We start from the raw sequence: 23,434 nt of genomic DNA on the forward strand, positions 1-23,434 counted from the left end.
CTTCAATTGTCTCAGGCTGACAAAATTCTTTTCTTGTCACATTCAAGTCAGACTTCAAACCTTGCTATGAAACATTTATGTGATTTCTTAGAAAATCAGGTTTAAAAAAGATTCCTGACTGGATGCTGTGGATCTCTCCTTTGCTGCTAGCTAGTCAGGAGGCTAAATCCGAGGATCATGGTTCAAAGCCAGATCAGGCAGGAAAGTCCATGAGACTCTTCTCTCCAATTAAGCACCAAAAAATGGAAGGGGAGCTGTGACTGTAAGTGGAAGAGCATTAGCCTTGTGCAAAAAAAGCTCAGAAACAGTGTCCACAACATGAGTTCCAGCTCCACAACCAAACAGAGAGAGGAAAAGCGAGAGAGAGACAGAGAGAGAGACAGAGACAGAGACAGACAGAAAAAGAGACAGAGACACAGAGAAAGAGAGACAGAAACAGAGAGAGACAGAAATAGAGAAAGAGATAGACAAACACAGAAAGACAGACAGGAAGACTGAGAAATCCCTGACAACTCCATTTAGAAAAATGTATATGGATATCTAAGATGTATATCCTATTCTTCCATAATTCACTACATAGTACCACCTCATCCTGACCCACATTTGGCTACCTGGAATCTATTTGGTGTTTCATAAATTATTCCACATGCTCCCATAGAACATAAACAGGCTCACACCTACTTACCAATGGTTTATTATAAGTCTGGCCTTTTTGCTTAAATATGGAATATTCCCATTTGTATGTTTTTCTGTTTCCATGGTTTAAAGCTACCATTCCCCACATTTCACATCTACATATCTTCATCTTTTGTGCCAGTAGTGGAATTTGAACTCAAGGCCTTAAGCTCCTGCTCACTTTTTGTTCCATGCTTAAACATGTAACTTTAACCATGCTATGAGTTCCTGACTTTTGCTGGCTCATTGAATAAGTCTTTCAGATTTGTCTACAGGGGCTGATTTGAAGCTCCATCCTGAGGAAGTATAGGGGATTCTTGAAGCTACAGTTATTGAGATGAGCCAGGACACCTGGCATGTCTTTGTCCCTCTGGCTAAGTCTTCTGTCTTCTATTGATGATGGCTGTTACTGATTTCCTATGTATTTTGTCTAATACTTTTCCCTCAAAGTAACATTTTGGTGGTATTTTGAGGTGAAATATCCTTACATATTTGCACAGAGCAAAATGGGTGTGCATACAGACATGAATTCACTAATGGAAGAAAGTCCCACATACAGAACATTTAGCCTGGCATTTGTCTCAATAGACAGAACAACTTTCAAGGACATCTGGTTTGCCATGTCCTAGAACTTTAGTAATGGCCTGATCACCCCATGCAGGCATGGGTTGGGCTCCTTGCCACTCACAGTGCACTAACAGTTCCCTTCATAGCCAGTAAGTGTTGTTGGACAGCTCCAGGTCACTCTTTTGCCTTTACTCAGGACTCATGTGTCTGGGACATCAGAATGTATAAGAAAACAAACCACAGCATTTAGCCTCCATAAATTGTACAACATAAACATATATATTTAATAAATTGAGAAGAATAAAAAGAATGCACATTTCACAACAATCAGGACAAAAAGAAAAAGAGAGATAACCCCAGGGAGAGGGGAGGGAAGCTCTAAGTCTAGGCCGGCTTCTAAGTTGCCGTCAAACATAAATTCTGCCTCAGAATCCTCCAAGGGATCTACCTCCTCATGAATGATTGGAGTTGCTCCTGCAGTTGCCGGAGAGGCAGATACTAATTTCTCTGTTGGAGATTGGCTATGCTGCATCAGGACAGATTTGTCCAGATGTTCAGTGAGGACAGATTCACTTTCCGGAGCTGCATCTAACGTTGGGACCTCACTTGTTGGTTCCCCTGAACACAGACTGGGGACATTTTCCATCAGACCCACGTGTGCTACTCCCTCCAGCACACCAAGAGAAGTGCTGATTTGACCCTTTATACGCTGATCTGGGCCGCCTGTGAAAGTCAGAGGAAGACAATCACTATTACTTTCTTCTTTCTTTGGGGTCTCTACAGGTTCAACTCTGTCACATGTGGGATTCACAACCAGTGTCTTATCCACAGGAATCACAACCTTTTGGGGCCTCACTGCAAATGCATGCAACCCCTCTACATGCACATGCTTTGTGGAGTCCAGTGATGGCTCCAGATCTCCATCCATCACCATCCCTGACATCACCGAGGGCTTCTTTCTTGGAAGGTCAGGAGAAGCTGCTCTATGGCGGCCAAAACCTGAGAAAGAGAAATCGGTAAAGGAGTTTGACAGTGGTGTGTGGATGTTAACGTGGAGTTCAATTTCCATGAGGCTCTAATGGAGGAAGCTGTACAAGTTTAATTTGGACTGAACACTGATGAGAAGGTAAGGTCTTTCCCAAGAGTGGCTAAGCCCAAGTGCTTTCTCCAATAGAACCAACACTGCCTGGCAGAGAGTATCATAAAAAGACATTCTTTGAACCTGGGGAGTAATAAGGGCTCTCAGGCAATTAGGACCATCCCTAGAGGCCCAGGCGCCATCCCTACTCACACGCTCTGAGGTGACCACACAGGGACTTCTTCCTCTGTTTCTTGGTCTCTTTCTTCCCGGTCTCCTCCAGCTCATCCAGAAGAATGTGGAGTTGGAGGACCAGGTCCGAGGAGGGCATGTGGAGCATGGCATAGTGGGTAAGTTCTTTCACTGGGTGTCGGTTCTGGGGCTCTCGGAAATCAGCACGATAGCAGTCCATCCACATGGTGAAGATGGAACAAAGGGTGCTGTGGGCAGATTGGTGACAGGAAGAGTGAGTGCCTGCCCTCTCTATCCTGGCCCTCCAATAGCCCCTTTCTGCAAGTACTGCTATATGCACACTTGCATGTTTGGAAGCAGGAGGAGATTCCTGCATGCAGACTGATCTTTACCAGCCACGACTAGAAGCTTGTGAAAGATAATTCTCCAATATTCTCAATGTGATAGGTAACAAGAAGGAACTGATTTTGTACACACAGCCCTCCCTGTCATCCCTGAGAGTCCACAACCAAAACACAGCTGTGTCCTTTGCCACCACTCCAATCCCAAGCCTCTGCGCCTAGTGGAAAGCACAAGTGATGTGCAAATGAGAAATCTTCACTATGAATAAGAAGCCTCAAAGATCCCAATTTTTAAGAAGGGGCCTTTTCTTTGTGCCACAATCCACTTACTTCTTTACTTGTTCATCTTCCTCCCAATTGCGGCCAGGGAATCTGTACCTATGGGAGGACAGGAGGAAGTCACCTCTCAGCTTCTCCTTTTCTGCCCACACAGGACACATATGCGATGGGCTCATTCCCAGATTGGAATGGAATCTGACACATAAATAAGTTAGATACAGTTCAGTGAAAATTCTGCTAAGAGACTTATATGCATTGGTCCAAGGTAAATGTGACAGTGCTCATGCCTCTAATCCTAGCTAATCAGGAGCATGAGATCTCAGGTGCACAGTCTGATCAGACATTAGTCAGTACAAGTCTAAGGACATTAATTTTTAAAAGGTCAGAATTGCACCTGTGGTTCAAATGCTGTAGTGGTAGCTCTGAGCACCAAAGAAACAGCACCAAGACGCTGAGTTTAGGTGGAAGGACTGACACACACACAAAAACATAAAAGCTTCAGGGGTTATAAATATGTAAGCCAACATAATCCCTCCCTGAAATCTCTGAGTTGATTCAAGCCACCAGTTCACCCGGCTCCCACACACCCCAGCCTTTCCTGGGTCTACATTATTCACAGACATCCAATTGCTAATGAAACCTTATTTACTCATGGGAAATGTGATTTCCTAGAACCTCACCTAGGTGAGGACAGAAGTTGTGTGACTCTGGCACATGCCTGTAATCCTAGCCCCTCAGTAAGCAAGCTTCTGAGGTTCCAGTAGCTTTTCTGGGAAATGTCCCGGGCAGACCGCTACTAAGAAACTACGCAGGGTATGCACTTTCTTGTCTCATGCCAAGCTCCTGTGAGTACACCCCCATGAAATCAACAGGTTCAGAGGGGTGCCAAGTATTCCACAACTCAGCCAGGAATAGCTGAACAGCCCCGGTTTTAAAGGGGGAACACTCACTTTTTAAACACAATATCCAGCACTTGCTGCATTGTCCCCCACTGTCTATAATTGTGGAGGAAGTTTCCAACATAGAAGAGATCGCCTTTCTGGTAGGCAGGGACCAGGTTCATCACCAACATGTCCAGCAGGCCTGCCTCCGGGCTCCATATATCGCATGGCACATTCAGGCTCAGGGCTGACGCATTAGCACACTGAAGCGAGACAAAGAATCAGAAAAAAACCATGGAAATGAGAACACTTCCTAATGAGTAATTGTGATAGAGTAGATTGAAAACTATGCAGACAGTATTATCTCAGTAAACCCAAATCACACAAGAAGGTTCTACTTTGGACCAGGTTAGGGTTAAGTAGGTTTTCTATCATGAGTATACCTTGCCTGAGTTGCCTTGTGATTTCCTAGGTTTCTTTCTGGACAAATCTCTGAGATGGTTGGTTCGTGGCTTGCCACTGATCCAGTGTCTACAGCTTTGACTGAGGCACCCATAGTTCTCTTGGCTGAGACCAGAGTCTTGAGACCTGCGAATACAGCACAAGAACATGTTTCTGGTTCCTGAGTCACAGGCCAACTGAGCTGGCATGAGCCAACTGTGAGTTACCGTGGCCAGCTATAAGGGTTCCATGTTCTATTCCATTGTGAAGGAGGCAGGGTCACCTGTCAGGGGCCAATGACCTCTGCCGCTTACTCATACAAGAAATATTCCCATCCAGCCAATATTGCAATGTGTACATGTAGACACAGTTAACATCACACCTGGTTTGTCCAATCCTAATCAGCTACTCCTAGGTTCTCACCTTCCAGGACTTGCTCCTAGGTCACATTCATGGCATATCTGTCACTATTCCTCTTATCTGGCTCAAATTATTTTACCTCTCAGGGCCTTCTGTGACTGCCACATCCTTCTGGCACATATTTTGACATCAACATCCTAGGTCATTGTTTACTTTCTGTGGCCTAATCTGTTTGTCCTTGGAACCCCTCTCTGGTGTCATCTGGAGCCAATGCAAATAGAGATGGGAAATTGAAAGGAATAGGGGAAAACATACATTACATATATAATCAGCCTTTATTACAGGTGTCTATTTTTTTGGCCATTTCTGTGGCTTCACTTCAGCCTGGGCACTCCCCTGAGCTCTTTTGCTCAAGGCTAGCACTCTACCACTTGAGCCACAGCACCACTTTGGCTTTTTCTGTGTATGTGGTACTGAGGAATTGAACCCAGGTCTTCATGCATGCTAGGCAAGCACTCTACCACTGAGCTACCTTCCCAGCCACAGGTATCCATTTTTGTAAGTGAGAAAATTATTTTTTATATTTGAAATATTTCGTGGAGGCAAGCAGAGAAAGAAAGAGCTGCTGCATTGTCTTTTTATGGTGACTAGGATTTGTTTTACTATAGCTTTGAAGGAATGTAGTATTTAAGGTAGAAAACTGCTCCTTTACGTCTTACAAGCTAATCATTTACAGATAGTCATTTGCCTCTGAAGTCTTTGCTTCTGTGTCCCATGATCTATCCTCCTCCCTCAACACAAACGGGAGGAAGAATTTCACATTGCTGAGCTGTTGTCCAGTCTGCATAGGAATTGAAAATACAATATTTACTGTTGTTTATGTGTGTGTGTGTGTGTGTGTGTGTGTGTGTGTGTGTGTGTGTGAGTGTGTGTGTGTGTGTGCATTTCTGATCTTGGACCCTTTGCCTTATCCCTGAGCAATTTTCCTCACAACTAGTGCTTTACCACCTGAGACACAGGTCCACTTTGAGCTTTTTGTAGTCAGCTGGAGATGAGAGATTTGTGGAACTTTCCTACCCAGCATGGATATTGCTCCTCTTCAGCCTCATCTTTCCTCAACTGTGGCAATGGCTGTTCAGTTTCTGGATTTCCCATCCAAGCACAGACACAAGCCATCCTCCACTGCACATGTCTCTTTGTGTCCCTTGAGGGGCTCAAGTCTTCTCTCAAAACTTAGTGCCCTGAGGATAGAACCTCTGAAACTCAGAACCAAGTTTCCTGATTAGTTGGGATCACAGGCCTGAGCTATATATGAATAGCTCATTACCTGCCATCGCACATTTTTGGGGGGATGGGGGATTGTTTGTTGGGCTCGAACTCTGGGCCTGGACCCGTCACTCAGCTTTTCACCTCAAAGCTAGGGCTTTACCACCTTGAGGCACAGTACCACTTCTGGTTTTCTGGTTCCATATTGGGAGATCAGAGTCTCATGGATGTTCCTGCCTGGCTGACTTTCCACTGTGATCCTCAGATCTCAGCCTCTTGAGTAGCTAGGCTTAGAGGCATGGGCCACCAGCGTCCAGCACATGACCCCTTTTTGCAATAGCATTTGGCGAATTTAACTATGTTGACTTAAGACAGATATACCTACACAATATATGGGAATCAATGGTATATCACTGAATTCCCCAATAATGTCTTTTACATTAATATTTTGTGAAACAACATATTTGAGACCCATAATATCATATGCTAGTCCTCCTATAAAATACATTCAAATATATGTATTATTATGTAGCATATTATATATTTATATATATTATGCTATATATAATATGTAAGTGATGTATATAGTGAACACAGAAAATAATCCCAATTTTGAAATTTAGCCTTTCCTGTCACAATGTTACCCAAGTCTTCTGTTAGATATGCAGATTTTGATCAACAATCTCCCTTGTTAGTCATTTTTTAGTTCTTAATGAATCTTCTTTACCACCAATAGTCTACACACAAAAATGATATGGATCAGTGTCTCTGGCTCAGGCCTGTATTCTTTGCTAGTCAGAGGGCTCAGATCTGAAGATCATGGTTCAAAGCCAGCCAGGTCAGGAAATGCTATCAGATTATCTCTAGCTGTAGCTCAAAGTGGTAGAGTGCTAGCCTTGAGTGAAAGAACTCAGAGACAGTGGCCAGCTTTTAAGTTCAAGCACCACCATTCTGTACACAAGCCCCCTATACGCACACTCTTCACTCAGTCCCTTCCTAAACCCTCTGTCCACTGAACTGGTGATTGACAGACTTTCTGGATTTCCCACTCCAGCATGCCAACCAGACATGTTCCCTCTGCACATGCACCTCTGCCACACTACAGGGCCCCGGCCTCCTCTCAGAATCCACTGCCCTGGGATAGAGAGCAGATGAAATTCAAGCATTCACAGAACGTGTGCTTCAAGACAGGGAGACTCAGAACTGTTCCTCACCTGGTATACAGTCACATTGATCTATTTGTGTAAAACAATGCCAACATGGTTAGAATATAAGTTTTTGACTACCACAAACGACACCATTTTCCAAATACTGTTAAATATTCCCTCAGATTTTCTTAAATGTTACATCAAAGTACATCTATTTACATGTTAGAGGTTGTAGCTTCTGATATAATGAACGGGAAAAGGCAGCCAAAATGACTTCTTACAGAGAAAAATGCCTAGCCCAAGTAAGCTAATATGTGCAGCAAGCTCATTTCCAGACCATTCTCCAAATGCAGGCATGAGTCTCTTATTGTGTCATCTTGATGACTTACAGTCCATATCCACCCTCATGCAGACTTAGAAACTCTTCATGAAAACCCAACGCAAGGAACATCTTAAGAGCATAAAACAGCACCAAATATTTAATTCTAGCTTTTAAAATTTATATGTTCTATATTTGCACAGTGCAGAATTGTTCATTGTTGGCAGAGAGCTTCAAACATCAACACAATTACCCGACTAGCTGGAAAGGGGAAGTTTTCCCTAGTAAGAGGTGGGGGCTTGAGATTCAAGTGGGACAAGTTTTGAAAGACACCTGTTCTGATATCACACAGAGCTTTTGTGTCTCAGCATCAAGGGTCCTATCTCGGCACAGGCTGCATCCTCCACTGCCTGCATTCCTTGTGGCTCCCTCTAGTCACCAGTTCCTTGTAAATCCAGCAGATTTGTTCCCCACATCCAGCACACTCTGCTTCCTCCCAATCAGGCCACATGTGCCCAGGATATTAGATTGGAGGTAAAAAAGACCAGAGAATTTTGTATTCAAGAATTTTACAACATCATGTAAACATGGACATTTTAAAACTGTTAAAAAAATAAATAGTAAAACAGGCATTTGTCCAGAGAGGAGGGAGGCAAGATCTAACACACACACACACACACAAAGATTCCCTGACTGGACACTGTGGATCATGCCTGTACTGCTAGCTAGTCAGGAGTCTAAATGGGAGGATCATGGTTCATAGCCATATCTGGCAAGAAAGTCCTCTTCTGTCCAATTAACCACCAGAAAACTGGAAGGGGAGCTGTGACTCTAAGTTGAAGAGCATTAGCCTTGTGAAAAAAAAGCTCAGAGACAGGTCCCACAACATGAGTTCAAGCTCCACACCAAAACAGAAGAGAGGAAGAGACAGAAAGAGAAAGAGACAGAAAGAGCGAGCGACAGAGAGACAGAGACAGAGACAGAGGCAGAGGCAGAGGCAGAGACAGAGACAAAGACAGAGAGAAGCAGAGACAGAGACAGAGACAGAAAGACAAACACAAGATAACAGACAGGAAGACTGAGAAATCCCTTACCACTCCAATTAGAAAGTCAATATGGATATCTAAGATGTATTTCCTATTCTTCCACAGTTCACTACATAGTACCACATCATCCTGATCCACATTTGGCTAACTAGAATCTATTTGGAGTTTCATAAATCATTCTACACGCTCCCATAGAACATGAACAGGCCCACACCTACTCACCAATGGTTTGTAAGTCTGGCCCTTTTGCTTAAATATGTAATTTTCCCATTCGTATGTTTTTCTGTTTCCATGGTTTAAAGCTACCATTGCCCCCATTTCATGTCTAGATGTCTTCATCTTTTGTGCCAGTAGTGGAATTTGAATTCAGGACATTGAGCTCTTGCTTACTTTTTGTTCCATTCTGAAACATGTAACTTCAGCCATGCTAGCAGTTCCTGACTTTTGCTGGCTCATTGGATAAGTCTTTCAGATTTGTCTACAGGGGCTGACTTGAAATCCATCCTGAGGAAGTATAGAGCACTCTTGAAACTAGAATTATTGAGATGGGCCAGGATACCTGGCATGTCTTTGTCCCTCTGACTAAGTTTTCTTTCTTCTATTGATGATGGCTTTTACCTATTTCCCATGTATTTTGTCAAATACTTTTCCTGCAAAGTAGCTTTTTGACGTTATTTTGAGGTGAAATGTTCTTACATATTTGCACAGAGCAAAATGGGGGTGCGTACTGACTTGACTTCACTAATAGAAGAAAGTCCCCCATTTAGTACATTTAGTCTGACAGAACAACTTTCAAGGACATCTGGTTTGCTATGTCCTAGAGCTTTAGTAGTGGCCTGATCACCCCATGCAAGCATGGGTTGGGTTCCTTAACCCTCACAGTGCACTGAACACTTCCCTCTATAGCCAGTTAGTGCTCTTGGACAGCTCCAGGTCACTCTGTCTTTTGCCCTTACTAAGGACACATGTGTCTGGGACATCAGAATGTACATTAAAAAACCCAGAGTATTTAGGATCCATAAATTGTACAACATAAACATACATTTTAATAAATTTAGAAGAATAAAAAGAATGAACATTTTACAACAATCAGGACAAAAAGAAAAAGAGAGATATCCCCAGGGAGAGGGGAGGGAAGCTCTAAGTCTACGCCGACTTCTAAGTTGTCTTCAGACATAAATTTTAACTCAGAATCCTCCAAGGGATCTACCTCCTCAGGAAAGATAGGATTTGCTCCTGGAGTTCAGAGAGAGGCAGATTCTAATTTCTCAGTTGGATATTGGCTCTCCTGCAGCAGGACAGATTTGTCCAGATGTTCTGTGAGGACAGATTCACTTTCCGGAGCTTAATCTAACGTTTGGACCTCACTCATTGCTTCCCCTGAATACAGACTGGGGACATTTTCCATCAGCCCGACCTGTGCTACTCCCTCCAGCACACCAGGAGGACTGCTGATTTGACCCCTTTTGAGCTGATCTGGGCCGCCTGTGAAAGTCAGAGGAAGACAATCACTATTACCTCTTTCTTTCTTTGGGGTCCTACAGGTTCATCTCTGTCACATATAGGGTTCAGAACCACTGTCTTATCCACAGGACTCACAACCCGTTGGGGCCTCACTGCAAATGCATGCAACCCCTCTACATGCACATGCTTTGTGGAGTCCAGTGATGGCTCCAGATCTCCATCCATCACCATCCCTGACATCACCGAGGGCTTCTTTCTTGGCAGGTCAGGAGAAGCTACTCTATGGCGGCCAAAGAGAAATAGGTAAAGGAGTTTGACAGTGGTCTCTGGATGTTAAGGTAGAGTTCAATTTCCATGAGGCTCTAATGGAGGAAGCTGTACAAGTTTTTGTGGACTGAATACTGATGAGAAGGTAAGGTATTTCCAAAGAGTAGCTAAGCTAAACTCCTTTCACCAATAGAACAAACATTGCCTGGCCCAGAGTATCATACAAAGATATTCTTACAACCTGGGGGATAATAAGGGTTCCCAGGCAATTAGGACCATCCCTAGAGGCCCAGGCGGCATCCCTACTCACACGCTCTGAGGTGACCACACAGGGACTTCTTCCTCTGTTTCTTGGTCCCTTTCTTCCCAGTCTCCTCCAGCTCATCCAGAAGAATGTGGAGGTGGAGGACCAGATCTGAGGAGGGCATGTGGAGCATGGCATAGTGGGTAAGTTCTTTCACTGGGTGTCGGTTCTGGGGCTCTCGGGAATCAGCAGGAAAGCAGTCCATCCACATGGTGAAGATGGAACAAAGGGTGCTGTGGGCAGACTGGTGACAAGAAGAGTGAGTGCCTGCCCTCCCTATCTTGGGCCTCCCATAGCCCCTTTCTGCAAGGACTGCTATATGCACACTTGCATACTGGGAAGCAGGAGGAGACTCCTGCAGGCCAGATGATTTTCACCACCCACATCTAGAAGCTTCTGAAAGATAATTCTCCCATATTCTCACTGTGATAGGTAACAAGAAGGAACTGATTTTGTACACACAGCCCTCCCTGTCATCCCTGAGAGTCCACAACCACACCACAGCTGTGTCCTCTGCCACCACTCCAATCCCAAGCCTCTGCCCCCTAGTGGAAAGCACAAGTGGTGTGCAAAGGAGAAATCTTCACTATGAATCAGAAGCCTCAAAGATCCCATTTTGCAAGAAGGGGCCTTTTCTATGTGCCACAGTCCACTTATTTCTTTACTTGTTCATCTTCCTCGGAGTTACGGCCCGGGATTCTGTACCTATGGGAGCACAGGAGGAAGTCACCTCTCAGCTTCTCCTTTTCTGCCCACACAGGACACATATGGGATGGGCTCATTCCCAGACGGGAATGGAATCTGACACATAAACAAGTGAGATATGTCTATACAGTTCAGTGAAAATTCTTCTATGAGAGGTATATGCATTTGGTCCAAGGAAAATGTGCCAGTGGCTAATACCTCAAATTCTAGCTCATCAGGAACATGAGATCTCAGGTACACAGTCTGATCAGACATTAGTCAGTAAAAGTCTAAAGAAACTAATTTTTGAAGACCAGAATAGCACCTATGGTTCAAATGCTGTAGTGGTATCTCTGAGCACCAAAGAAACAGCACTCAGGCCCTGAGTTCAGGTTGCAGGACTGGCACACACACAAAATCATAAAAGCTTCAGGGGTTATAAATATGTAAAGCCAACATAATCCCTCCCTGAGGTCTCTGAGGTGATTCAGCCTCCAGTTCACCTGCCTTCCCCACACCCCAGCATTTCCTGGGTCTACATTATTCACAGACATCCAATTCCCAATAAAACCTTATTTACTCATGGGAAATGTGATTTCCTAGAAGCTCACCTAGGTGAGGGCAGAAGTAGCCTAGAGCTACTTCCAGTTTTTTTGAGTCGTTAATTGGAGATAAGAGTCTCAAGTCTCAAGTGGAGCCACAGCTCCACTTCCAGCTTTTTTGGTAGTTTTGGTAGATAAGAGTCTCATGGACTTTCCTGCCCAGGCTGGCTTTGAACCATGATCTTCAGATCTCAGCCTCCTGAGTAGCTAGGATTATGGGTGTTGAGTCCGTGAGATGATTTTCTTAACAGTCAATATCAGAAGGAAGTAACTACAGGGGCTGGGAAGGTGGCTCAGTGGTAGAGCGATTGCCTTGCATGCATGAGGCCCTGGTTCGATTCCTCAGCACCACATAAGCAAAAAGAAAAAAGCCGGAAGTGGTGCTGTGGCTCAAGTGGTAGAGCGCTAGCCTTGAGCTGAAGAGCTGAGGGACAGCGCCCAGGCCCAGAGTTTAGGCCACACGACCGCACCCGCCCCCCCCCAAAAAAAAAATACAAATAAAGAAGGAAGGAACACAACAATTGTTCTGTGTGTGTGCCAGTTCCTGGGCTCAATTCCAGAGCCTAGGTGTTGTCCTTGAGCTTTTTGCTCAAGGCTAGCACTCTACCACTTGAGCCACAACTCCACTTCCAGATTTTTTTGTAGTTTAGTGGAGATACTGAGTCTCATGGATCTTCTTACCTCAACTACTGCAATCTGCCTCAAGGTAACAAGAGGTACTTTATCATAAATAGTTCTGCAGATTCTCAGGAGACCACAGTTAGTAGCCATACAGCATCTTCCCTACAACCTGTTCCTGACATGGTTTGGCAAGAGCCATCAATTATCAGCATTTTATAGAGAGAAAAACTGAGGTAAAGTGAAATAATTCCTGACTCAATGGGAAAAGCAGGAAGTATTTAATAAAACACATCAGAAGCCAGGTGCTGGTGGCTCATGCCTGTAATCCTAGCTACTCAGGAGGTTGAGAGCTGAGGATGGCAGTTTGAGCTGAGGATGGCAGTTTGAAGCCAAGCCTGAGTAGTAAAATCTGTGAGATCTTCAGCTCCACTAAACTACCAAAAAAGCTAGAAGTGGTAGAGTGCTAGTCTTGAGCAAAAAGCTCAGGGACAGCATCCAGGCTTTGATTTTAAGCCCCAATACCAGCACCACAGCAAACAAAACAAAAAGACTTATGTCCCCCCCCCTCCAAAAAAAAGCCCTCCCCCAAACAAAAAAAACCTAAAGTATACCTCTGTCAACATTTCTGGAGGAACGGACAGAAAAAAAAGACCATCTCAACCCTTCATGGTCATCAGCAGAATGGGCATCTCCAGCTATACTCTCGGAGAGGTGAGTGTTGTTATGTCAAAGAGCATGTGAAATCAAGTCTTTTCAAAGCTAAATGTTATACCGTACGCAAGAGTGTTCATTGAATATACTGAAAAATAAACCGAGCCCTGGGATTTACCTAACCCATTTACAAAGCAGTTAGCAGAAGGCATTACCTCGTCCAGGTTTGCCATGCACATGATGTATAACTTAGAAGGGAAAGGGAAAGGCAGCGGGAACCTGTTGCTGTCGCTCCTTTGATTGTGTGTCACTAGGGAATGTCTCAGGGACCCTCTACCAATGCTGAGACAGCCGTCCGTCACCAGAAGGACCTGTGTGCAGAGGACAAGTATCCATTAAGCCACATGCCCAACAGCTCCACCCAGGTTTGCTTTCACTGCCACAGGAATGTGAAGGGAGCTTTGTGGGGTGATGGGTATGTTCTAGGTCTTACTTGTAGTGAAGATATACATACATGCTTCCATTTGTGAAAAGCTAGCAAACTGTGTGATTTATTTGTTTGTTTATGTGCCGGTCTTGGGGCTTGAACTCAGGGCCTGGGCTCTATTTGTGAACTATTTTGCTCAAGACTGGTGTTCTTCCACTAGAGCCACACCTCTACTTTTGCCTTTTTACTGGTTAGATGGAGATAAAAGTCTCACAGACTTTCCTGCCCAGGCTAGCATCAAACCATGAGCTTCAGATCTCTGCCTCTTGAGTAGGTAGGATTAAAAGCATGAGCCCCTGATGTCTGGCTTATTTTTTTTAATTGTCTTTATTTTCTCTTGTCAGTCATGGTACTTGAACTCAGGGCCTGGGTGCTATCCCTGAGCTCTTTTTGCTCAAGGCTACCACTCTACTACTTTGAGTCACAATTGTACTTCTGGTTTTCTGATGGTTAATTAGAGATAAGAGCCTCATAGACTTTCTTGCTGGGCTGACTTTGACCTGGATCCTCAGATCTCAGCCTTCTAAGTAACTTGGATTATACATGTGAGCCACTGGCCCACAGCTAAAATTATCTTTAACTAGTTATACCACAGAGTTTTAATTCAACGTCAACTGATATGTAGAATACACTTTGATCAGTGTCAACCTTTCTATCATTTTTCCATGTACTCCAAACTTATCCATCTGAAGTTTTCTAGTCCCAGTTTCAATATGTACATTGAATATTATGACTGTTTGTGTCCACCATTCTTTCTCTCTCTCTCTGCTCTCCTTAACATCCATCCTCATAGACAAGACCAAATCATGTATTTTGAATTTATGCATTTAAGACAAAAATGCAGGTACTAGAGCTTGAACTCAGGGCCTGGGTACTGTCCCTTAGCTTTTTCTGCTCAAGGCTAGCACTCTCCCATTTGGCCCACAATTCTACTACCAACTTTTTAGTGTTTAACTGGAGATGAGAGTTTCATCTTTCCTGCCTGGGTTGGCTTTCAATGGAGATCCGCAAATCTAGTCTTCTGAGTAGCTAGGATTACAGGCGTGAGCCACTGGTGTCCTACAAGAGCAAGTCTTTATGATATTCTTCACTTTTTAGACAACTCAGTTGAGATGGTTAGAAATTTGCTGAATAACTGCTACACTGAGATAATGAAGAATAGACACTCTTGTTCCGTGTTTACAATTCTACCACACAAAATTATAATCCGTCCTTCAGTGAATAGTTATAAATTCTACTGTGAGCCTTTTGTCTTTCTATAAACAATATAAATTTTCAGTACATCAATTTACCAGGAAAATACTTTCCTCGAGGCATAGGTCTGCTTTCTGAACACATTAGTATGACTTAAATTCGTGTGATACGATTACAGTGATTTAATGCCTTCTTTAAAAACTGTACAAATAGTGTAAAATGTAGTTTGTGGAGTTATAACGTAGGCGGTTAGAGCCTGAGGAAAATCAACACTACAGTGGTTAATGATTTGTATGTTTTGCACATGTGCTCATGCATGTGTACATGCACTCCTAGTAGCTTAACCTCAGGGTCTGGGTGTTGTCCCTGAGTCTCTCTGTGCTCAAGGCTAGCACTCTACCACTTGAGCCACAGCACCACTTCTGGCTTTTTCTGTTGTGGTATTGAGGAATCGTCCCCAGTGCTTCATGCAGCCTAGGCAAGCACTCTTCCACTAAACCACATTCCCTAGCCCTTTTTTAGCTTTTTCATTCAAGGCTAGTGCTCCATCACTTGAGCCACAGCTCCACATCTGGCTTTTTGCTACTTAACTGGAGACAAGTGTCTCACGGACTTTCTAGCCTCAGCTAGCTTCAAACTGAGTTCCTCAGATCTCAGCCTCTTGAATACCTAAGATTTACAGGCCAGTATGGGGGTTCTATATTTTCTCTTCCTTTTTTCTTTCTTGCTGGTGCCAGTCCTGGAGCTTGAACTCAGACCCTGTGCTTTGTCCCTGAGCTTTTTTGGCTCAAGGCTACCACTCTACCACTTGAGTCATAACTCTACTTTTTTTTTTTTCTTTTTGGGTTAATTGGAGATAAGAGGCTCATATACTTTCCTGCCTGGACTGGCTTTGACCAGCAATCTTTGAATTTCAGCCTCCTTAGTAGCTAGGGTTACAGGTGTGAGCCACTAGTGCCTGGCTCGTTAATGATATTAACTAAGGACATTGAAAAAAAACTAAGCATTACCTGGCAGGGATGGCACCGCCCCATTCTTGCTGAACAATGTTACAGACACCAACCAGTGCGGACTCTAGGCATGTCTTGTCGTAATCGCCATGTTACTCAGTGCTTCCTTATTGAGCGAGAAAAAAATTGCTCATTATTCTCTGCTGTTTTGTTATTAGAAACAATATAAACTGTACGAAGTCTGAGTATCATACAGCGAACACTGAGTTTCTGTAAGCCCCAAAGCATAGGTTCCAGAAAACACACACACACACACACACACACACACACACACACACTCACACACACACATACACACACACAAATACAGCAAAACAGACTTCCTCAACTGTAAAGGACAATGAAATAAGCTTGAAGTAATGACCAAAATGTATGGACCATTAACCATAATCTCCTAAACACATTCTGTGCACTTTACATGGATTTAATCATCCTACCATTGTTCACCCTACTTTTAAATGAGGAATTTTTTTTGGGGGGGGGGGCCTGATCATAGGGCCTGAACTCTGGGCCTGGGCGCTGTCCCTCAGCTCTTCAGCTCAAGGCTAACACTCTACCACTTGTGCCACAGCGCCACTTCCAGCTTTTTTGCTTTTCTTATGTGGTGCTGAGGAAGCGAACCCAGGGCCTCTGGCATGCAAGGCCTGCGCTCTACCACTGAGACACCTTCCAAGTCCTAAATGAGGAAATTTTTCAAAAGTGGCCTGACTCCAGAGCTTCTGCTTTTACCTCTTACACCTCATTCATTACATTGCAATTCTCTAAATTTTAGAACTGCTAAACACCAAAAAAATCTTTAGCTAAATAACTTATAAGAAAACCAGTACAAGCAGAGTGGGGTGGCTTACGCCCGTAATCGTAACTTTTTGAGAGGCAGAGTTTGGGAAATTGCTGTTAAGAGGCTGGCCCGGGGAGAAAATTCACAAGACTCTACTTCAACCAAAGACTACGTGTGGTATCACACCTGTTATCCCCACTGACATGGGGAAGCACAAGTGGAAGGATCAAAGCCCAAACCATCCAGGGCATAAACTGAGACTATAATCTGAAAATACCCAGTACAAAAAAGGGTTGGAAGTATGACTCATGTGGTAGAGCATCTACCTACCAAGCATGAGGTCCTGAATTCAAGACTCAGTAACACCAAAAGAGTCCACCAGTACAGTACGATTAAAAAAAATTTTTAAGTCTCATAAAGATGCAAGATAATAAAAGGAAAGCTTTAATAAAAATTAGTAAGAATTCAGCCGGGCGCCAGTGGCTCATGCCTGCAATCCTAGCTACTCAGGAGGCTGAGATCTGAGGATTGCGGTTCAAAGCCAGCAGGGGCCGGAAAGTCCATGAAACTCTTATCTCCAATAAGCCACCAGAAAACCAGAAGTGGCGCTATAGCTCAAGTGGTAGAGCACTAGCCTTGAGCTGAAGAACTGAGGAACAGTGCTCAGGCCCAGAGTTCAAGGCCCACGACAGACAACAACAAAAAAATTACTAAGAATTCAAACTGCATTAATCCTGCATTTCCAAATTGCCCAACAATTATTTAATTGCTCAGTTTAATTTCAGAAACACTTATTGTCTACTCACTGGCCAAGACACTGTGCTAAGAACTATAGGAGATATTAATGGTTTAAAGACATCTGGCTAGCTCATAGAACTCATAAATATTATAGATCACGACAGACAACTTGCCCCATGAAATTAGAATGTGTTTGTGATTTTAACTAAGCATCACTATCTCGAAATACAGTGAAATTTGGAAAATTATGTAATCACTTAATCACAATAAAGAATTTGAAAAAAAAATAAAGACATCTGGCTTATCTCAGAAAAACATCTTTGAAAGATAATACCTATTAAGATTTTAAAATGACAACATTGAGCTGGGTACTAGTAGCTCATTCCTGTAATCCTAGCTACTCAGGAGGCTGAGATCTAACGACATTTGACACCACCTTGGGCAGGAAAGTCCATGAGACTCTTATCTCAATCAACCAGCAAAAAAGTTGGAAGTGGAGCTATGGCTCAAGTGGTAGAGTGCCAACCTTGAGCAAAAATTTCAAGGATAACGCCCAGGTCCTGAATTCAAGCCCCAGGATGGAAAAAAGGAAGAAAAAGATAAAAAATAATATCTTGGCATCTATAAATGAATACTATCTGTTGGAGAGTAAGCATCATTCTGAACTTTCTAGAAGAAATTGTGTGTGTGTGTGTGTGCGTGTGTCTTTTAATAAGGGCTATTTTTCATTACCTTAAAATTGTATGAGAAAGTAGAAAACAGCAGAATGGCAAAAAATGTTGAATTTAGGGACTGAAGCATGGTATGCTGAAATCTTCACCTTTCCTAAGAATTCCAGAAAATGGACCATGACCTTTCTCTGCTTATGTGGTGCTGAGGAATCCAACCCAGGGCCTCATGAATGCGAGGCAAGCACTTTACCAGTCAGCCACCTTCCCAGCACCCATGACCACTTTCTCTACCTCATAGCTTTACAAAAGAAAGGCCTAGGACCTATTGGTTATGAATTATGCTTTATAGCTGTGCATGTTAAGTGCCTGTATATTTAGTATTAAATAATTCTAAGGTCTAAAATCAGTACACTATTATCATACTGCTTTCTTTCCAATGAACTTGGGTCTTTATTCCTTTTTGTACCTGCAGGGTGTTATAATCTCTTGTGAAGGGGACCATCAGCTCCCAAAGCGATGAGAAAACCACTAATCCTGTGAATTCAAGCTTGTAGTTTGTGGCCATGTGCTCAAACAGCATTGTCAACCCATGGGCTGCAAGGTGCTTCCGCTGGTATTCCTCAGACCCCTCGATTGACACAGGCCGAGTCATGGAGAGGGACACGTCCATCACCACCACTGTTGGCATGGTGAACAGAATCCAAGCGAGCCCAGTCAGAATGCAGACAACAAGCTACAAATAGTGAAATGCTGTGGGGAAAAAAAAAAGAAGTGTCACAGAAGGAAAGCAGTATCTTTTCACCATAACTGTAACCAATTTTCCAGAAATAAGGCAAGGTGACCCCTATATAGGTCAATCTGCAGAGAATTCTGGGAGAAAGAAGACAGCAGCCTAATTCACTGGGAAGACCACTCCTAGACACACTCAAAACACACTATCTACACCTGTGAATCATGGGCTACCTTATTACCAGTGGGAAAAAGCATTAAAGGTAGGCCTTACTTCCAACTTTCAATTTTTATATAAAATATGTATTTATTTATATAAATATACATATATACTTACATATATACATTTATGTATATATACATATATAGAGGGGGGGAAGAGAGAGAGATACACAAACACATACACACACACACACACACACACATACACACACTATAGCTTAATGCTGGTGGCCTGTAATACTAGATACTCAGAAAGCTAAGGTCAGAGGCTTTCATTTTGGAGTCAGTCTGCTCATCAGTCATGAACCAGCAAGTTGAGGGAAAGCATGAAGCCCTGAATACAAGCCCCAATAGCAGCCTCGAAGTAAAATTAAATAAATATATAAATAAAATGTAATTTGGCTCCTGTGAACCACTATGTTCTAAGTTTCCAACAGCTCCCTTATAATTTGAATTTTAGAATTTCACACATCCGTGCTTGGGCATTGTACCAGCAAGCAGTCTGGCTATTGTTAAACATTTTGAAATGAATTCCAAAAAACAAACAGTGAACATTAACCTTGTATAATGTTTTTACATCTACCTAAAGTCTTCCACAATTGTATAGGACACAAGCAATGTGAATATGGAGTTGTACGAAGTATACACATATAGTCCTATAACCCACTTTTCTTAGTTATGTATTTTTTTTTAAGCTGGGTCATTTATTTGTAACTACATGCTATTTCATTGTGTCAACACACTACAGTTTCTCTCTCCTTTCCTTCCCTTTCCCCTTCTTTCCTTTCCTTTCCGTGGTAGAGCTTGAATTCAGGGCCTGGCGCTGTCCCTGAGCTTTTTCACTTAAGCCTAGAGTTCTACCACTTTGAGCCATAGTCACTCTTCTGGTTTTCTGGTACTTCATTGGAGATGAGTCTCACAGACTTTCCTGCCTGGGCTAGCTTTGAACCTTGATCATGAGATCTCAGCCTCCTGAGTAGTTAGGATTACAAGTGTGAGCCACCGGCGCCAGGCTCTGGGGCTGGCTTTGAACTCTTCAGATCTCAGCCTCCTAAGTAGCTAGGATTATAGGCTTGAGCTACTGGTGCCCAGCACACTATAGTTTCTTAACAAAGGATCAACAAATTGTATCCACATTAGTGGGTCTCTGTATTTGTTATTTCTTTATTTTTGTGCATAGGATTATTTTAAATTTTGTGAGTGTGCCAGTACTAAGATGGGAATCTCTAGGATTCCATCTAGGTTGGATTTGAGATGTGATCCTCTAGGTCTCAGCCTGCTAAGTAACTAGAATTAAACCTGACTGAAAACAATGTTTTAAACAGGGGGTTAGGAACACAGGTTAAACAGCAAAAGCGGTTCTTTTTTTAAAACCACATAATAGACAGATATGTTTCAAATAGGAGTTCAGATTTCCACATCAATAGGTTAACCAGAAAAAAAAATTCACTCCTGAGAAGTCCCAAATGTTTAACTAGTTTGATAGAAAAATTTAAATTTGTCTCCCTCATCTCTGCCTATGAAAGTTGTTTGTTCAACATAACCCTGTTAAAAATGTCGTAGCAGCACCGCTTTAAACAGCCCTGCTGCCCTGCTGCTTCGCTCTTCAGTCATGTTCTCTGTGTGTGACAGAACACGGTGTTGGATGGATGCTTGAAGAAAAGTGATTGAAGTGTCTCAGCAGCTCTACAGAACACCCTCCAGCTAAGGCCTGCATCAGCGGCTCACGCTGGTAATCTTTTTTTTTTTTCATGCTAGTAATCTTATCAGGAGGCTGAGAGGTGAAGATCGAGGTTCGAAGCCAGGCCTGCCAGGAATCCTAGTCCTTGAGACTTTCTTTTTTTTTAATCTCCATTAACCTACCAAAGAACACGGGATGCGCAAGTGTGGCTCCAGTGGTAGGGCGCTAGCCTTGAGCTCAGGGACGGGCTCAGGCCCTGAGTTCAAGGCCCCAGAACCAGCGCTAGAACAAAACCAAACCCCTCAGGGGGCGAGCCTCAAAGCGTGGGCCTCGTCTGAGTGTCGCAACCGCCGCGGAGGCCGCAGCTACCTGTCAGCCTTCTCCCGGGCAGACGTCTGGCTGCAAATGTGCTTCCATACGGACGGCGACGGGAGGTGCCCTCCCCCCCCCCCCAAACAACCGACCACCAAGCTCTAAAATCAGTGAAAAGAATCCGAGACCGGGAAGTCCCTCCTGAGGAAAGCGGGGAGAGAGGGGCCTAAAACGGGGCGAAACGTGGCTGTTCACACAGCGCTCGGCAGTCCCGGGTCGCGGAGCGCAGGGACCCCGGGAATGGCGCACCAAAGCCGGCGCGCGGAGGCCGCGATGGCCGGGCGCTGGGCCTGCGCGGCTCTTCTCACCTCACCCTTCACCTGTATCCCTGCTACCGATTAAACGCGACCCTCAGGCCGCCGCCGCCTCCACTCACCCCAAGCCCATCGCCGGCCACAGTCCGTCCGCTTCAACTTTCCGCCCGGGCGCCACACCGGAACTATAAGGGCCGCGGGACCACGAGGAGCCCAGCACCATCGGCGTCGGGAGAGGAGCAGACACGGCTTCCGGGGCGGGAGGGGCGGGGCTTCAGGCTGGGCGGGGAGGGGCGGGGCTGTGGCTCGGCTGGGCCACTAGGGAAGGCGTCCTCCCCAGCTCCTCTCCGCGGGGCGGGTAGGGGCGGGGTTGGAGGCGGGGTGGAGAGCCCCACCCTCTTCCACCCACAGCCCTGGGAACACAAAGCCCTCTGGAAGGCCTTAGACACTAGTTTATTTTATCTAGTGACACAGGACCCAGGTCACCAGAAAATTGGAAGGGGAGCTGTGACTCAAAGTAGAAGAGCATTAGCCTTGGGAAAAAAGAGCTCAGAGACAGTGCCCACATGAGTTAAAGCTCCACGACCAAACTGACAGACAGACAGAGAAATCCCTCAATAACTCCATTCAGAAAATGTATCTGGATATCTAAGATGTTTTTCCTATTCTTTCACAATTCACTACAGAGTACCACATCATCCTGATCCGCATTTGGCTAGCTGGAATCTATTTGGTGTTTTATACATCATTCCACATGCTCCCATAGAACATGAACAGCCACACCCCCACTCACTCTACAGTTAAGCCAATAATATCTCCATACCATCTCCATGGTCAGCTGCATCATCTTTTCAAGTATAGCTGTATATGGTTTCAATAATGCACACATGGACCACCCACAACTAAACCATTTGCATAAATATAAAATGCTTTGATACATGAAGAAAAAAAATCTGCTTTGCTTTAACAAATATATTCTAAATGGTCCTTATCTGCAGAGCATTTTTGAAGAAAAAAAACGCAGAATGGAACCATGAAACTCAGAATATACAATGACTAGGAATTATCTCACCTAACTAAAAAGAAAAAAACCCTACCTTTAAACATACCTTTAAACTCATTAAGCCCTTGAGAAATAAATGTGTGCAAACTGCATAGGTTCTTCGGCATGTCGGCACTGGCCTTAGCATTATTGCTGAGCTTTTCTGCTCAAGGCTAGCATCTACCCATTGAGCCAAACATCACTGGTCCTTCAGATACATGGGATTAACATTATAGGGTGTTTCACAAAAGACAGGTACACAAAGTCTCAACAGAGACTCATTTTAGTGACTCATTTTAGGGTTCAGGTTGAAGTAGGTGGAGATAGAAAAATAACACTACATGTCCTGATCCCCAAAGAAACAAGACTCAGCCTTAGCATAGCAGCTGTGGTCTGCAAGTTTCTTTGCTGTTTTCTTATTCTTCAGTTGTTTCTGCTCTTGGCTGGTGCTCTGCCACTTGAGCCTGACCCCAGTTCTTTCTTTTTGAGGGTTAATTAGAGATTATGACTTTGTAGTATGAAGAGCAATGAATCATTCAAACCCAGTATTGTGCCTATTTGACGAAATTGATGGCCAGGAGTTGATGTGGGCGGGGAAACTACATTTCTTTTTTCTATTTCATATCTGGACCTAATGTATAAGTCTGGCCTTTTTGCTTAACCTAATATGTAATTTTCCCATTTCTATACATCTCTTTTCCCTTGGATTAAAGCTACCATTGCACACATTTCAGGTTTAGATGTCTTTATCTTTTGTGTCAGTAGTGGAGTTTGAACTCAGGGCCTTGAGCTCTTGCTTATTTTCTTGTTCAGTGTTTAAACATACAACTTCAGCCATGCTACAAGTTCCTGACTTTTGCTGGCTCAGTGAATAAGTCTTTCACATTTGTCTATGGGGGTTGATTTGAACCTCCTTCCTGAGGAAGGACAGGGCAGTCTGGAAGATAGAATAATTGCGATGAGCCAGGACACCTGCCATGTCCTCTGAGTAAGTCCCTTTGAGTAAGTGTTCTTTCTTCCACTGATGATGGCTTTTACTTTTCAGTAAACCTAATGCCGATGTATTTTGT

At 43.8% G+C, this 23,434-nt stretch overlaps 1 protein-coding gene across 3 annotated transcripts; it reads right to left on the minus strand.

Moving 5' to 3' along the window:
- Window positions 1-1,498: 1,498 nt before the first annotated feature.
- On the minus strand, window positions 1,499-21,533 carry LOC138808851 (ral guanine nucleotide dissociation stimulator-like). 3 transcript variants are annotated; one of them, XM_069995045.1, is made up of 9 exons: window positions 18,531-18,615; window positions 15,878-15,983; window positions 13,402-13,557; window positions 10,637-10,872; window positions 4,457-4,601; window positions 4,083-4,276; window positions 3,184-3,231; window positions 2,534-2,760; window positions 1,499-2,241 (listed from the first exon to the last, which is right to left on the minus strand). In XM_069995045.1, exons 2-9 carry the CDS (start codon window positions 15,899-15,901, stop codon window positions 1,526-1,528), a joined length of 1,746 nt encoding a protein of 581 aa, XP_069851146.1. In that variant the 5' UTR covers window positions 15,902-15,983; window positions 18,531-18,615; the 3' UTR covers window positions 1,499-1,525. The 3 variants fall into 3 exon arrangements, with proteins under 3 accessions (XP_069851146.1, XP_069851145.1, XP_069851147.1); XM_069995044.1 differs by having other exon boundaries at window positions 3,184-3,327; XM_069995046.1 differs by lacking the exons at window positions 4,457-4,601; window positions 10,637-10,872; window positions 13,402-13,557; window positions 15,878-15,983 and adding an exon at window positions 21,445-21,533 and having other exon boundaries at window positions 3,184-3,327; window positions 18,531-18,814.
- Window positions 21,534-23,434: the final 1,901 nt, after the last annotated feature.

The sequence above is a fragment of the Dipodomys merriami genome, unplaced genomic scaffold (assembly GCF_024711535.1).
Source record: "Dipodomys merriami isolate MVZ:Mamm:240054 unplaced genomic scaffold, mDipMer1.0.p SCAF_48, whole genome shotgun sequence".
Taxonomy (NCBI): domain Eukaryota; kingdom Metazoa; phylum Chordata; class Mammalia; order Rodentia; family Heteromyidae; genus Dipodomys; species Dipodomys merriami.

Bases quoted from the DNA above. Each gene is read 5' to 3' on its own strand.
- LOC138808851 (XM_069995044.1), bottom strand. From the start codon at position 15,901: ATGGGGCGGTGCCATCCCTGCCAG. The intron at 13,558-15,877 runs GTAATGCTTAGT...CTCTGCACACAG, and splicing joins GGCGGTGCCATCCCTGCCAG to GTCCTTCTGGTGACGGACGG. The intron at 4,602-10,636 runs GTGTGAGTAGGG...CTGTATTCGCAG, and splicing joins CTGTGTGGTCACCTCAGAGC to GTCTCAAGACTCTGGTCTCA.